This window comes from Octopus bimaculoides, chromosome Z, assembly GCF_046866305.1.
Source record: "Octopus bimaculoides isolate indiv1 chromosome Z, ASM4686630v1, whole genome shotgun sequence".
Lineage (NCBI taxonomy): Eukaryota > Metazoa > Mollusca > Cephalopoda > Octopoda > Octopodidae > Octopus > Octopus bimaculoides.
In genome coordinates this window covers 8,863,576-8,876,982 of record NC_142944.1, presented here as the reverse complement: position 1 = coordinate 8,876,982, position 13,407 = coordinate 8,863,576, and the positions used below count along the sequence as shown (strand labels likewise).

The 13,407-nt window shown below is 39.1% G+C and overlaps 1 protein-coding gene across 4 annotated transcripts in view; it reads left to right on the top strand.

Moving 5' to 3' along the window:
• LOC106870606 (short-chain dehydrogenase/reductase 3) overlaps nucleotides 1-13,407 on the top strand; it is a 93,035-nt gene that overhangs the window by 73,720 nt on the left and 5,908 nt on the right. For all 4 annotated transcript variants that reach the window (XR_016244820.1, XR_016244821.1, XM_089365490.1 and 1 more), the window contains exon 5: nucleotides 2,076-2,201. Coding sequence is in view for 2 of the 4 variants with exons in the window: in XM_089365490.1 (XP_089221616.1) it covers nucleotides 2,076-2,201 (126 nt within the window). In the remaining 2 variants the exon portion in view is untranslated. The remainder of the gene's footprint in view (nucleotides 1-2,075; nucleotides 2,202-13,407) is intronic.

Below are 13,407 nucleotides of genomic sequence, written 5' to 3'. Positions count from 1 at the left end.
CCACTGTCTTCTCTCTTCTCTGTTATACTCCATGCTAAACACCACCTCCTATCTCCTATCATTCTCAATACCTTCCCATATCTACCATTATGATCCACCCACCTGCTATCGTCCCTTATGTATCCCTATATCTCCCTCTCCACTGCTCCTACACCTTGCACATTATCCCAATACTTTCTCTTCTATTCTCCTTCCGGAATCACTCCTACATTTCCCACTTCATCCCTCTGCATACTGGGATTTTCCATCATCTGCACCACCTACCCACCCTTGTTCTTCACTCCCTACACTAACCCCTACCTCCACCTGTTTCCTCAAACTCTTATGAAAGCATTCTCTCTCTCTCATCTCCCCCTCTCCTCCCATGACTCACTGCCTGTGTTTGCTTTTGTGCTCACCTTCTTGTTCCTTGAGAGTTTGCTCTAGCACCCCATCACTATCTTCCCCTTATTTCATTCATCCATGTATCTCTTCAGTAGCAAGACACTTGTGATCGTCCCTCTGTCTTACTTTAGCCTTTCAATGCCTGGCATACGGCCAACCACCTCCACCTTCCCCCCCCCCCAAATACTTCCTCTTAGTAGTGGGAGCTTTTTCCCCTTTCATTTTTTGCTATTCTTGCAAGTTACATAGCAACCTCACTAGTGCTGGTGCCAAAGAAAAAAAAGCACCCAGTACACTCTGTAAAGTGGTTGGCATTAGGAAGGACGTCCAGCTGTAGAAACCATGCTAAAGATGATATTGAAGCTTGATGCAACCCTGTACCTCCCCAGTTTCCTGTCAAACCATCCAACCCATACCAGCATTGAAAACAGACATTAAATGATGGTGATGATGATGGTTAAGAAGTAGATAGCTACAAAACAAGTATATTTATTTAAAGATTGTTCAAATGTTGATATCTTTTATTTAATATCACTGACCAGTTATCGTTGTTTTAAAGACACTGCCTAAAGTAACTGCAATAATTGGATTCTGCTCACACACATACACAGAGCAGACATAGAATATAATATGTATATACTTATATACACACATATATACACATATACGATCAAGCAGACTCCGATGAAGCTGTTGCTCTGCATAGGCACAACTTATATAGTAAAAATCAATAAAAATAAAGAGTTACCATGAATTTACTGAGTGGAGTGGAAATTCCATTGTTTCAGACAGTCTTCCTTCAGGAAAAAGTTTAACCGAAAGAAATTAATGAGAGACACAGCAAAGTTTTACATCCTCTAACTTAAAAAAAAAAAAAAAATTGGCTGCAACTGACAAGGAACACAGGAATATGTGAGCTTTGTACATGAACAAGAAATGGTAGGAGAAACAGTGAAAGAAGAAAATAGGTAAAAGTAATGGAATGAGAAGAAGAAAATTGAGAGTGAGGCGAAGAGGAAAGATGAGGAGGGAGAGGAGTTGAAGGATGACAAAGGGTTTAACGAAGTTAGAGGAGGTGTAGGACTAAAGGAAAAACATTTTATCTTATCTCATTAAACTCTTTCTCATCCTTCAACTCCCCTCCCTCTTCATTTTTTCCTTTCATCTCACTCTCTATTTGCCTGTTTCTTCTCATTCCATTACTCTTTCCTTCTTCTTTCTCACAGTTTTTCTGCCACTTCTTGTTCACATACGAAGCTCACATGTTACTGTTTCTTATCAGTTGCAGCCAGTTTCTTTTTTTAACTTAAACGATGTAAAACTCTGCTGTCTCTCACTAATTTCTCTCCTCTCAACTTATCACCCGAAGAAGGACTGTCTGAAACAATGGATTTTCCACTCCTCGCAGTAAGCTCACTGTATTCTTTTTAATTAATTTTACTATATACATAAATGTTTGTGTGAGTGTGTGTCTTCTGAAAATGGGAACCAGCCAAATGGTGATGCAGCCCATCTCCTCCCAACTGTCATGGTTTTTGATACTTCACTGGGTCAAGGGGCTGTGTTTACTCAATATTACAGAAGAACCTAAAGCAATTAGCACAATTAACTAAATCAAGAAGCTTAATTTCATTACCTCAGAATGTATTTTCAAAAAAACTTAAAAAGGATAAATTTTTTTTATGTTTCAGGTTTCCTCGTTTGTTTCCTCCTGTGGATGAAAAGTATGTTGCTGTAAAGACAGTAGAAGCAGTTCTTACCAATACCAAATCCCTCATGATTCCACGCCTTATTGGTTATATAATCATATTAAAGACGTGAGTGACTTAATGATTTTGTTGAATCTTTCTAAACGGTCAACTCTTTGGGTTTTCTAATCTTAACCCATTACCTACCAGTGATCTCATATGAGATCACTCAAAAATTATAAATTGCGTAATTATCTGTCAATATTTACACATATCTAACCTTTTTGCTATATAAGCATGCTTATGCACAGAAAAGTACAGATAGAAAGAATAGGGAAGAGAGTGATGTTAGAATTTATTAAGTGAAAACTTCTCTTCATATACATAAAGAGAAATATGCTGACAGAGAGAGAAAGAGGGGGATTCTCATTAGGTGAACCTGAGTGACATAAACACTTCTCCCTCTCCTCAGATACATAAAGGAAATATACTCACACACATAAACAGAGTAAGAGAGAGAGAGAGATGAAAGAGACTGAGAGATGAAAGAGAGAGAGAGATGAAAGAGAGAGAGAGAGAGATGGAACAGAGAGAGAGGGATGAAAGAGAGAGAGAGACAGACAGATGTGAGAGAGATATTACATTTTATTAATTGGACATCATCATCATCGTCATTTAACATCCGCTTTCCATGCTAGCATGGGTTGGATGATTTGACTGAGGACTGGTGAACCGGATGGCTGCACCAGGCTCCAATCTAATTTGGCAGAGTTTCTACAGCTGGATGTCCTTCCTAACGCCAACCACTCCAAGAGTTTAGTGTGTGCTTTTACGTGCCACCAGCACGAGGGCCAGTCACACGGTACTGGCAACGGTCACGCTCAAAATGGTGTTTTTTACGTGCCACCTGCACTGACATAAATACTTTTCCGTCTCTTCAGACACATAACGAGAGATATGTTCACAGGGAGAGAGAAAGAGAGAGAGAGAGAGAGAGAGAGAGATTGCAATTTATTAATCGAATACGATTGACATAAACACTTTTCCCTCTCCTCAGACACATAAAGAGAAACAGGCTCACACACATAAACAGAGAGAGAGAGAGAGAGAGACACAGAGAGAGAGAGACACAGAGAGAGAGAAAATGAAAGAAACATTAAAACATCTAATGTCAAATAAGTCAGCATTGAATCAGCAGCGCCAAATAAGCAGCACCAAAACGGTTGCACCAGAACATCTCATACCCACATAATTTATAGGTCTCACACAACTTTTTAAGCCCATGATTTTATTGATCACATAATTTTTCTAAATATATAACAAAACATCTGCTAAATGTGAATTGTTTATCGATTTGTCTTTTGTGTTTTGTTGCTTTCTTACTTTAGTCATTTGACTGCGACCATGCTGGGGCACTGCCTTGAAGGGTTAAGTCAAACAAATCAACCCCCACCCTCCACCCCAGTACATTTTTGTTTTTTTTTAAAGCCTGTTATTTATTCTGTTGGTCTCGTTTTGCCAGCCCGTAAAGTCATGGGGACGTAAACAAACCAACACCAGGTGTGAAGCGGTGGTGGGCGACAGACACAAGCACACATAAACATATATACATAACGGGCTTCTTTCAGTTTCCATCTACCATATCCACTCACAAGGCTTTGATTGGTCTGAACCTATGGTAGAAGGCACTTGGCAGTTCACTGCCTTAGTAGTAGTAGTAGTAGTAGTAGTAGTAGTAGTAGTAGTAGTAGTAGTAGTAGTGGTGGTGGTGGTGGTGGTGGTGGTGGTGGTAGTAGTAGTAGTAGTAGTAGTAGTAGTAGTAGTAGTAGTAGTAGTAGTAGTTATAATTCTTTCTACTATAGGCACGAAGCCTGAAATTGTGAGGGAGGGGGTAAGTCAATTACAATGACCCCCACACCCCACCCCACCTGCCAGTGCTCACCTGGTATTTATTTCCTCAACCCTGAAAGCATGAACAGCAAAGTCAACCTTGGAAGAATTTGATGAGAGAAGGATAACATACTTCTAGGCGTTATGCCACCTTAGTAGTAGTAGTAGTAGTAGTGGGGGGGGGGAGTAGTTGTGGAGGTGGCAGCAGCAGCAGCAGTAGCAGTAGTAGTAGTTGTAGTAGTAATAGTAGTAGTAGTAGTAGTAGTAGTGGTAGTAGGTAGGTGTAGTAAAAATCATGATAATTCTTTCTTACTAAAGGCACAAGGCTTCAAATTTTGAGAGAAGAAATTAGGTCAATTGCATCAACCCCAGTATTTCACTGGTACTTATTTTATCTATTCTCAAAAGATGAAAGGCAAAGTGGACCTCAGTGGAATTTGGACTCAGAACCTGAAGATAGATGAAATGCTGCTAAGCAATTTTGTACGGCGTGCTGATGACTCGACCAGTTTGACGCCTTAATGATAATAATAATAATAATAATAATCCTTTCTACAAAAGACACAAGGCCTAAAATCTTGGAGACAAGGACTGATTGGTCAGTTGAAGCTTAGACAGTGTCACATGACAGTTAGATGGTGCCCTGGAGCCTACCGGTGAGTATTTAAAGGGAAATTTGGCAAGACGGTCATTCACTCACTGACATTCGTTGATGCTGCATCAAAGAAACCAAAGAATGAAAGAAAAAAAGGAGAAAAATGAAATACACTCAACACCAGAGCTGAAGACAACTCCAAAAGGAGAGGGCCCCACCACATTGAAAATGGTAGAGGAATAGGGGCCAAAACTGGACGTGGTTCTTCCTGATGATGTCTTTAGCCACTGGATCCTATAAAGGAGCTGTTGAGGGAGCAAACCACGAAATGTGGTTGGAATTCCTTGACCCCAGTGCACAACTGGTATTTATTTCATTGACCCCCAAAAGGATGAAAAGCAAAGTCGACCTCAGTGGAATTTAATCTCAGAGTGTAAAGACGGACAAAATGTCCCTAAGAATTTTGTCTGGTGGTCTAACAACTCTACCAGTTTGATGCCTAAATGATAATAATGATAACAAGAGCACTCAGAGAGCGCAAATGTCCACCAGGGCAACACCAACGTCCTCTCAACGATTAGCCAGAGATGATTTTTAAAATGAGAATAACTGAAATAAACTCAACTGCTCTCACAAACGAGAATACTAAAAATGAACCCCACCGCTCTCAAGAATTAAGTTACAAAAAAAAAAAAACAGGGTAATTATCCAGAATCCTTGTCTGGTACTGGATCAGTCCCAAAATCTAATTGGTTTGTGCCAGTCACGAGGCCAAACATCCCTGTATGTTTCATCCGAATCCATCCAGTGGTTCTTGAGATATCTTGTCCACGGTCAAACAAACACAACTGAAAACAATACCTCTGCCTTAGTGAAGGCAGAGGTAATAATGGTTTCAAATTTTGCCACAAGGGCAGCAATTTTGGGGGAGAGGGTGAATCGATTGCATTGACCTCTCCCCCAGTGTTCAAATGGTACTTTTTTTATCGACCCAGAAATGATTAAAGGCAAAGTCGACCTCGGTGGAATTTGAACTCAGAACATAATGGCAGATGAAATACCACTAAGCAGAGTACTAATGACTTTGTCAGCTTACCACCATAATAATAATAATAATAATAATAATAATAATAATAATAATAATAATAATAATCGTTTCAACTGGAAAAGCACAAGGCCTCAAATTTTGGGGAAGGGATTAAGTCAATTACATCGACCCCAGTGCATAACTGGTACTAATTTTATCGACCCTGAAAGGATGGAAGGCAAAGTCAACCCCAGCAGAATTTGGACTCAGAAGGTAGCGTCGGCTGAAATACTGCAAAAGCATTTCACTCAGTGTGCTAATGATTCTGCCAGCTCATCGCTTTCATAATAATAATAATGATCATAATAATGGTTCCAAATTTTGCCACAAGGGTAGCAGTTTTGAGGAAGGGGATGAGTTGATTACATCGAACCCCAGTATTCAACTAGTACTTATTTTTATCGACCCCCGAAAAGAAAAAGGACAAAGTCAACCTCAGTAGAATTTCAAGTCAGAATGTAGCAACAGGTGAAAGACGCTAAGCATTTCGTCCAGCGTGCTAATGATTCTGCCAGCTTGTCACTTCAATAATAATAAGAAGAATGATGAGGTGGAAGAAGAGGAGGATGACAACAACAATAATGATGACACTGTATGATGATGATGATGATGATGATGATGATGATGATGATGGCAATGATAACTAAGACGAACATGATGACAATGATGATGGAAACAAAGGCAATAATCATGACGATAATGATGGTGATGATGATGATGATGATGATGATGAAGCAGGTGATGACGCCGATGATAGTGGTGGTGGTGGTGATGGTGGTAGTGGCGGCGGTGGTAGTGGTGGTCATGATGTTGGAGATGATGAAAATGATGATGAGGATGATGATGATGATGACAACAGCAACAATGATGATGATGATGATGATGATGATGGTATTGGTAATGATAACCTTGACTACAACTATGAGGTCAAGATGATAGTGATGATAAAATTGACGACGATGATGATGATGATGATGATGATGGTGATGTTGATGATGATGACAATGTCAGTAATTATGTAATCGCCAAGCTAAGACAGTTCTGCAACTGGCAGCAAATGGCCAACTTAGTCGTTGACTTATTTTCGCACTGTCAGCTGCACCATTGCATGTGACGATGTACTCGAACCGTTGATTTCCTGTTGCTCTGCTGGACAGACATTCCACTGCACGACCCACCTCCCCCAACCTACGCCACCCCACCACCCCACCACTTCACCTGCACAAATTAATTGACAAATCTGCATTGTATTTTTTGTAAATATTCTGCAAAGAGTTGGACGGACACACAGCTAATATATGCATACGCATGTGCATATCAACTTGCACATGTGCAGACACATATACACAACATATGCACATACACACACACACACATACACATACACATACACATCACCGTACACTTACATACACACATGTGCACATGCATACACATACACACCATGTGCACATTTATTTATTACACAGACGCATACATGCATGCATATCATATATACAATTATATTATACATATGCACAAGTGACATATAGATATATATTTATATATATATATATACATATATATATATACATATATATATATATATATATATATCTGTACAAACACATATATACATGCTGAAAGACACATCCACATACATGTATGTATAGACATGCACACAGTGCATATACATGTTTGTACACATACACATACAGCTATGCACGCACAAAATCAAACTCATACATGTTATTAGATAAACATCTGAAGCAGATACATAAATTCATTTAAAAGCATTTTTACATACACACGTGGTTCAACTTTGAATGTCAATATATAGTATGAGCATGTGTGTGTGTATATATATCTTTATTGTATTCATGTGTATCATTGTAGCCAAGGTTATCATCATCATCATCATCATCATCATCATCATCATCATCATCATCATTATTGTTGCTGTTGCCATCATCATCATCATCATCATCGTGTCATCATTATTGTTGTTGTCATTCTCTTCTTCCACCTCATTTTTGTGTACAAATTTATACATAATTTTATACATACAGGCTTGGCTGTGTGGTAAGAAGTTCCCTTCCCACCCATATGGTCCTGGGTTCAGTCCCACTGTGTGGAACCTTGGGCAAGTGTTTTCTACTATAGCCTCAGGCTGACCAAAGACTTGTGAGTAGATTCGGTGGATGGAAACTGAAAGAAGCCCATTGTGTGTGTGTGTATACATATTCTTTTTGTTTTCTTTTTATTTGTTTCAGTCATTTGATTGTGGCCATGCTAGAACACCACCTTTAGTCAAAACACATCGACCCCAAGACTTATTCTATCAGCTTTTATTACCGAACTGTTAAGTTACCTGGATGTAAACACACCAACATCAATTATCAAGCAATGGTAGGGGAACAAACACACACACACACGAACATATATATGGTGGGCTTCTTTCAGTTTCCGTCTACCAAATCCACTCACAAGGCTTTGGTCAGCCCAAAGCTATAGCAGAAGACATTTGCCCTCGGTGCCACGTAGTGGGACTGAACCCGGGACCATGTGGTTGGAAAGCAAGCTACTTACTACACAGCCACTCCGGCACCTATATATGTTTATATATATATATCTATATATATATATAGATATAGATATGTTTGTGTGTGTCCACCACCACTTGAAAACCAATGTTAGTTTGTTTACATCCCTGTAACTTAATGTTTCAGTATGACACCAATAGCATAAGTACCAGGCTTAAAACTTTTCGAGGTGTTGCCCCAGCATGGTCACAGCCCACTGAAACAACTAAATTGTAAAAGATGCACACATATATTTATAAACATACATCCATATATCTTTATGCACATTTAATGTATATGTGCATGTGTTCAAGTATGTGCACATGTGCATATATGCATATATTAGGAACAACTTTTCTTAAAGATATATTAAAAATATGACTTTTCCCACATTTCCCTATAAGACATAGTAATTTATTTGGAAACATTATGAATGTTTCCAGACTATCTCAGTTTCATTATCAGGATATGAAACAGTGTTGGTTTCTGTCTGTACTGCCTCTTTTACAATGAGTGACTTTTTTATGCAGGCTTTATTACCAGGATTTAACAATTAGAGCTTCACATCATCCACAGCATGGATTTTGAATGTTAGAGTTACACCTCATCAGTCAAATATTTATCTTGTTTGTGACGTGTGTTTGCTGCTTGTATCCATATTTATAAGTTCAACAGTGAAAGTGGAAGTTTTAAATTCATGGTCTAACTCTTACATTGATCTTATGAGCACAACATTCTCTTATACACATACCATGCATTTACAACATGGACTGATTGCAACGGTTGACTCCATATATATATGCATAAACATCGTCTCCTCCTCCCTCCTTCATTGGACACGAAACTCAGCTTGTGAAGACTTATTGGGGCAAGCGAAATCGGGATAGCACCTGTGCCCAACGTCGCCTTTCTGGCACTTGTGCCCATGACATGTGTAAGGATTTTCGAGCGAGATCGTTGCCAGTGCCACTGGACTGGCTCTTCTGCGGGTGGCACATAAAATACACCATTTCGAGCATGGCCGTTGCCAGTACTGCCGGACTGGCCTTCGTGCCGATGGCACGTAAAAGCACCCACTACACTCTCGGAGTGGTTGGCGTTAGGAAGGGCATCCAGCTGTAGAAACTCTTCCAAATCAGATCGGAGCCTGGTGTAGCCACCTGGTTTCACCAGTCCTCAGTCAAATCGTCCAACCCATGCTAGCATGGAAAGCAGACGTTAAACGATGATGATGATGATGATAAACAATGGAGGATGCACAAGAAGTGTAATAGAATCGCAGGCAGGCTGACTATGGAATTAATATTTATATGTAGCAGGTACACAGAGGCATTAAGTATATATAGGAAGCACCTGAGAAAAAATTCTCTGCAGCATTGTCTCAAAATGTTGATTATTATCATCGTTATCATTTAATGTACACTTTCCATGCTGGCATGGGTTTGATGGTGTGATTGGAATGGGTAGTTTAGAGGATTATGTCAAAATCTAATGTCTGTTTTGGTATGGTTTCTACAGCTGGGTGCTCTTCTTAATAACAACTACTTTACAATGTGTGCTGGGTGCTTTTTAAGAGGCACAAGCTCTGGTGAGGTCATCGAGTAACCTGTAAGACAAAACCCGTCAACTGAGTGGAGGTGGGAGTAATATTGAGGGAGGTGGATTTGTACCTGGTGATGAGAAGTGAGAGTATAAATAGAGGGACAGAAATGAGTATCTTGCAGTAGAGGAGATACATGGCTACTGCACTCAGTAAAAGAGAAAGGAGAGAGAGTGAGAAAATTACTTAGAAACTCTATTATTCCAAATAAACTACAAAGGACTTATATGGAAATGCAAAAACACCCTAATAAAAAAAATTAACTGGAACACAGTCGTGTTTTTTTTTATATAATAATGATGAAAATGATGTGTAAAGGAAAATTGGTGGTGTGTGTGTATGTGTGTGTGTGTGTACGTGTGTGTGTATGTGTATGTGTGTGTATGTGTGTGTATGTGTGTGTATGTGTGTGTGTGTGTGTGTGTGTGTGTGTGTGTGTGTGTGCGTGCAACTGAGAGAAGTTAGGTATAAGAGGAATTAGATGCAGTGTGCAAGAGAGAAGACTACGCTCATTTGGCCATGTGATAAGGATGGATGCCAACAGCTCCATAAAGAAGTGCTTTTCACTAAAAGTGGATGGAACTTGTGAAAAAGGGAGACCCAGGAAGACATGGGATGAAGTACTGAATGACAATCTCAGTGCGCCGAACCTTTCTGGCTAGATGATAAAGGACCAAAATACCTGCCACCTGGCTGTACTCATGACAGCTCGTCCTTCACAGCAGAAGTGTTAAGGCTGTTCCCCCTGGTGAAAAGAATTGGTCTGCAAGAGTCTTGTGCTGGTGCCACATAAAAAGCACTCATACCGGTGCCACGTAATAGTGTTTGTGCCAGTACCACGCTAAAAGCATCCAGTACACTCTGTAAAGTGGTTGGCATTAGAAGGGCATCCAGCTGTAGGAACGAAACCAAATCAGACTGGAACTTGGTGCAGCTCTCTGGCATGCCAGCTCTGGTTAAACTGTCCAACCCATACCAATATGGGAAATGGGCACATTAAAGAAGGATGATGATGATGATATATATGTATTGAAGGCACATGGCTCAGTAGCTAGAGCATCAGGCTCACAAATGAGTTGGCCCCAGGCTATAGTAGAAGACACTTGCTCAAGGTGCCATGCAGTGGGACTGAGCCCAGGACCATGTGGTTGGGAAGCAAGCTACTTACCACACAACTACTCTTGTGCCTTGGTGGTTCCGCTGTATAAAATCTATAAATCTAGCGAGTGGCGAGTAATTGTAGGAAGACAACAGAGAGAGAGAGAGAGTGAGAGAGAGAGAGAGAGAGAGAGAGAGAGAGAGAGAGAGAGAGAGAGAGAGAGAGAGAGAGAGAGAGAGAGAGAGAGAGAGAGAGAGAGAGAGAGAGAGAGAGAGAGAGAGACCAAGGAAATAAGGTGGTGTAGGATTGTGTGAATACTAAAATGATAAAGAGAGAGAGAGGTTGAAGAAAGAGTAAGAAAGTACAAGAGAGAATTACAAGGTTCAGAACCTGCAGTTATGTAAAAATACAATGAGCAGCAAAACAGCAAAAGGGTAGGATGCAAACAGGGGCCACACAGAAGTAACTTTATATGGCTATTATTTGACAGCATTCGTTAATTCCCTGAGTCAATGTTCTTGTAATTAATTGGGTTCTTTAAAAGTATTAGTTAAAATGTTTATTGAATTAAAGTTAGTACTAATTTCACTGGTTCATTTAATCATTTTGGTCTTAGCACACACACACACAAACACATGCACGCACACACACACACACACACACACACACACACACACACACATGTATATGTATCTGTATTTGTATGTAAAGTGTATATGTATATGTATACATGTATGTAAAGACACATACATATATAATATATATATATATATATATATATATATATATATATATATATATATATATTGTCTAAGGATGTGTTATAACACTATTCCACATTTACAAAAACAGCCATACCAACAATCCAACATGCCTCCATCATCAGCTGCCCCACAGATATCATTATGGTTTCGACACCTGGGCAAGATTTACAAATACATATTGTATATACATATATAGATATATCTACTAATATTTATTATATGTATATGCATTATCTATTGTGTATGTGTGTGTGTGTTCATTCACATAATAACCATTTTTTCCATGGTTCCATGATACCATGAATTTATATAGGAAGTTATTTGAAGTAGAATCCTTATGCTCTTCCTGTCATCAACCCTTATATATATATTTCCAAGGAAGAGATTTTTTCTTTTCAAAATCCAAAGTTCTTTGAATGCTCATTAAATTAATGTTTTTGGTCTTAGTTCCCCAGACTCAAATTTGTAATTTGATATTGATTTAAAATTTTGGGCACAAGGCCAGCAAGTTTCTGGGGAAAGTGTACGTCAATTACATCAACCCCAGTGTTTAACTGGTACTTATTTTATTGATCCCCGAAAGGATGGAAGGCAAAGTCAACTTTGGAAGAAAATTTGAACTCAGAACACAAAGATGGACAAAATGCCTCTTAGCATTTTGTCTGGCATGCTGACAATTCTGTCAGCTTACCTCTTTAATAATAATAATAATAATAATAATGATAATAATAATAATAATAATAATAATAATAATAATAATAATAATAATAATAATAATAATATTGGTTTCAAATTTTGTCACAAGACTAGCAATTTTGGAGAGAGAGGGAGTAAGTCGATTACATTGACCCCAGTGGTCAACTGGTACTTATTTTATCGACTCTAAAAGGATGAAAACAAGGTCAACCTTAGTGGAATTTGACCCCAGAGCATAGCAATGGAAGAAATACTGCTAAGCATTTTGACCTGCCAGCTTGCTACCTTAATTTGTAATTTACTATTAGCTATATCATACTCACCACATTATCGTCATCATATTACATCCAGTTTTCCATACTTGCCTGAATGAGAGAGAATTTGTGAAGCTGGATGCCCTTACTATCACCAACCCTTACCTGTTTCCAACCAAGGTGATTCCTCCCCGCCCCCAGAACCATGTGGTTTGAGAGCTAACTTCTTTTCACACAGCCATGCCTGTATGTATAACTGGGAATATACCATTTCTTTTGTCTCACTCTGCTGTTTTTATGCCTCACTCTCACTCAGGAATTCTCCATACCAAGGCATCTGCTTCCCTCATTTATTTACCATTCAATGAGGATAATCCTTTCTCTCTTATGTTAGGTCTTTTTATCACAGCCCTATGCCATTTTCATTCATTCTCTCAATCCTTTCAACTTTTACCACACCCGCCATACAGTACTCTTTCTTTTTCTTTCTCTCTCTCTCTCAGCTTTAACCTCACCTATTGAAAGTACTTTATATCTCTCGCATCTTTAACCACACCCATTGTACAGTACCATACATATCTCTTTCATCTTTTAACCACACCCACTGTGCAGTGCTATATATCTCTCTCATCTTTAGCCACACCCACTGTACGGTACCATATATCTCTCACATCTTTAACCTCACCCCCTATATATCTCTCATCTTTAACCACACCCACTATACAGTACCATATATATTTCTTTCATCTTTAACCACAGCCACTGTGCAGTACCATATATTTCTCTCAT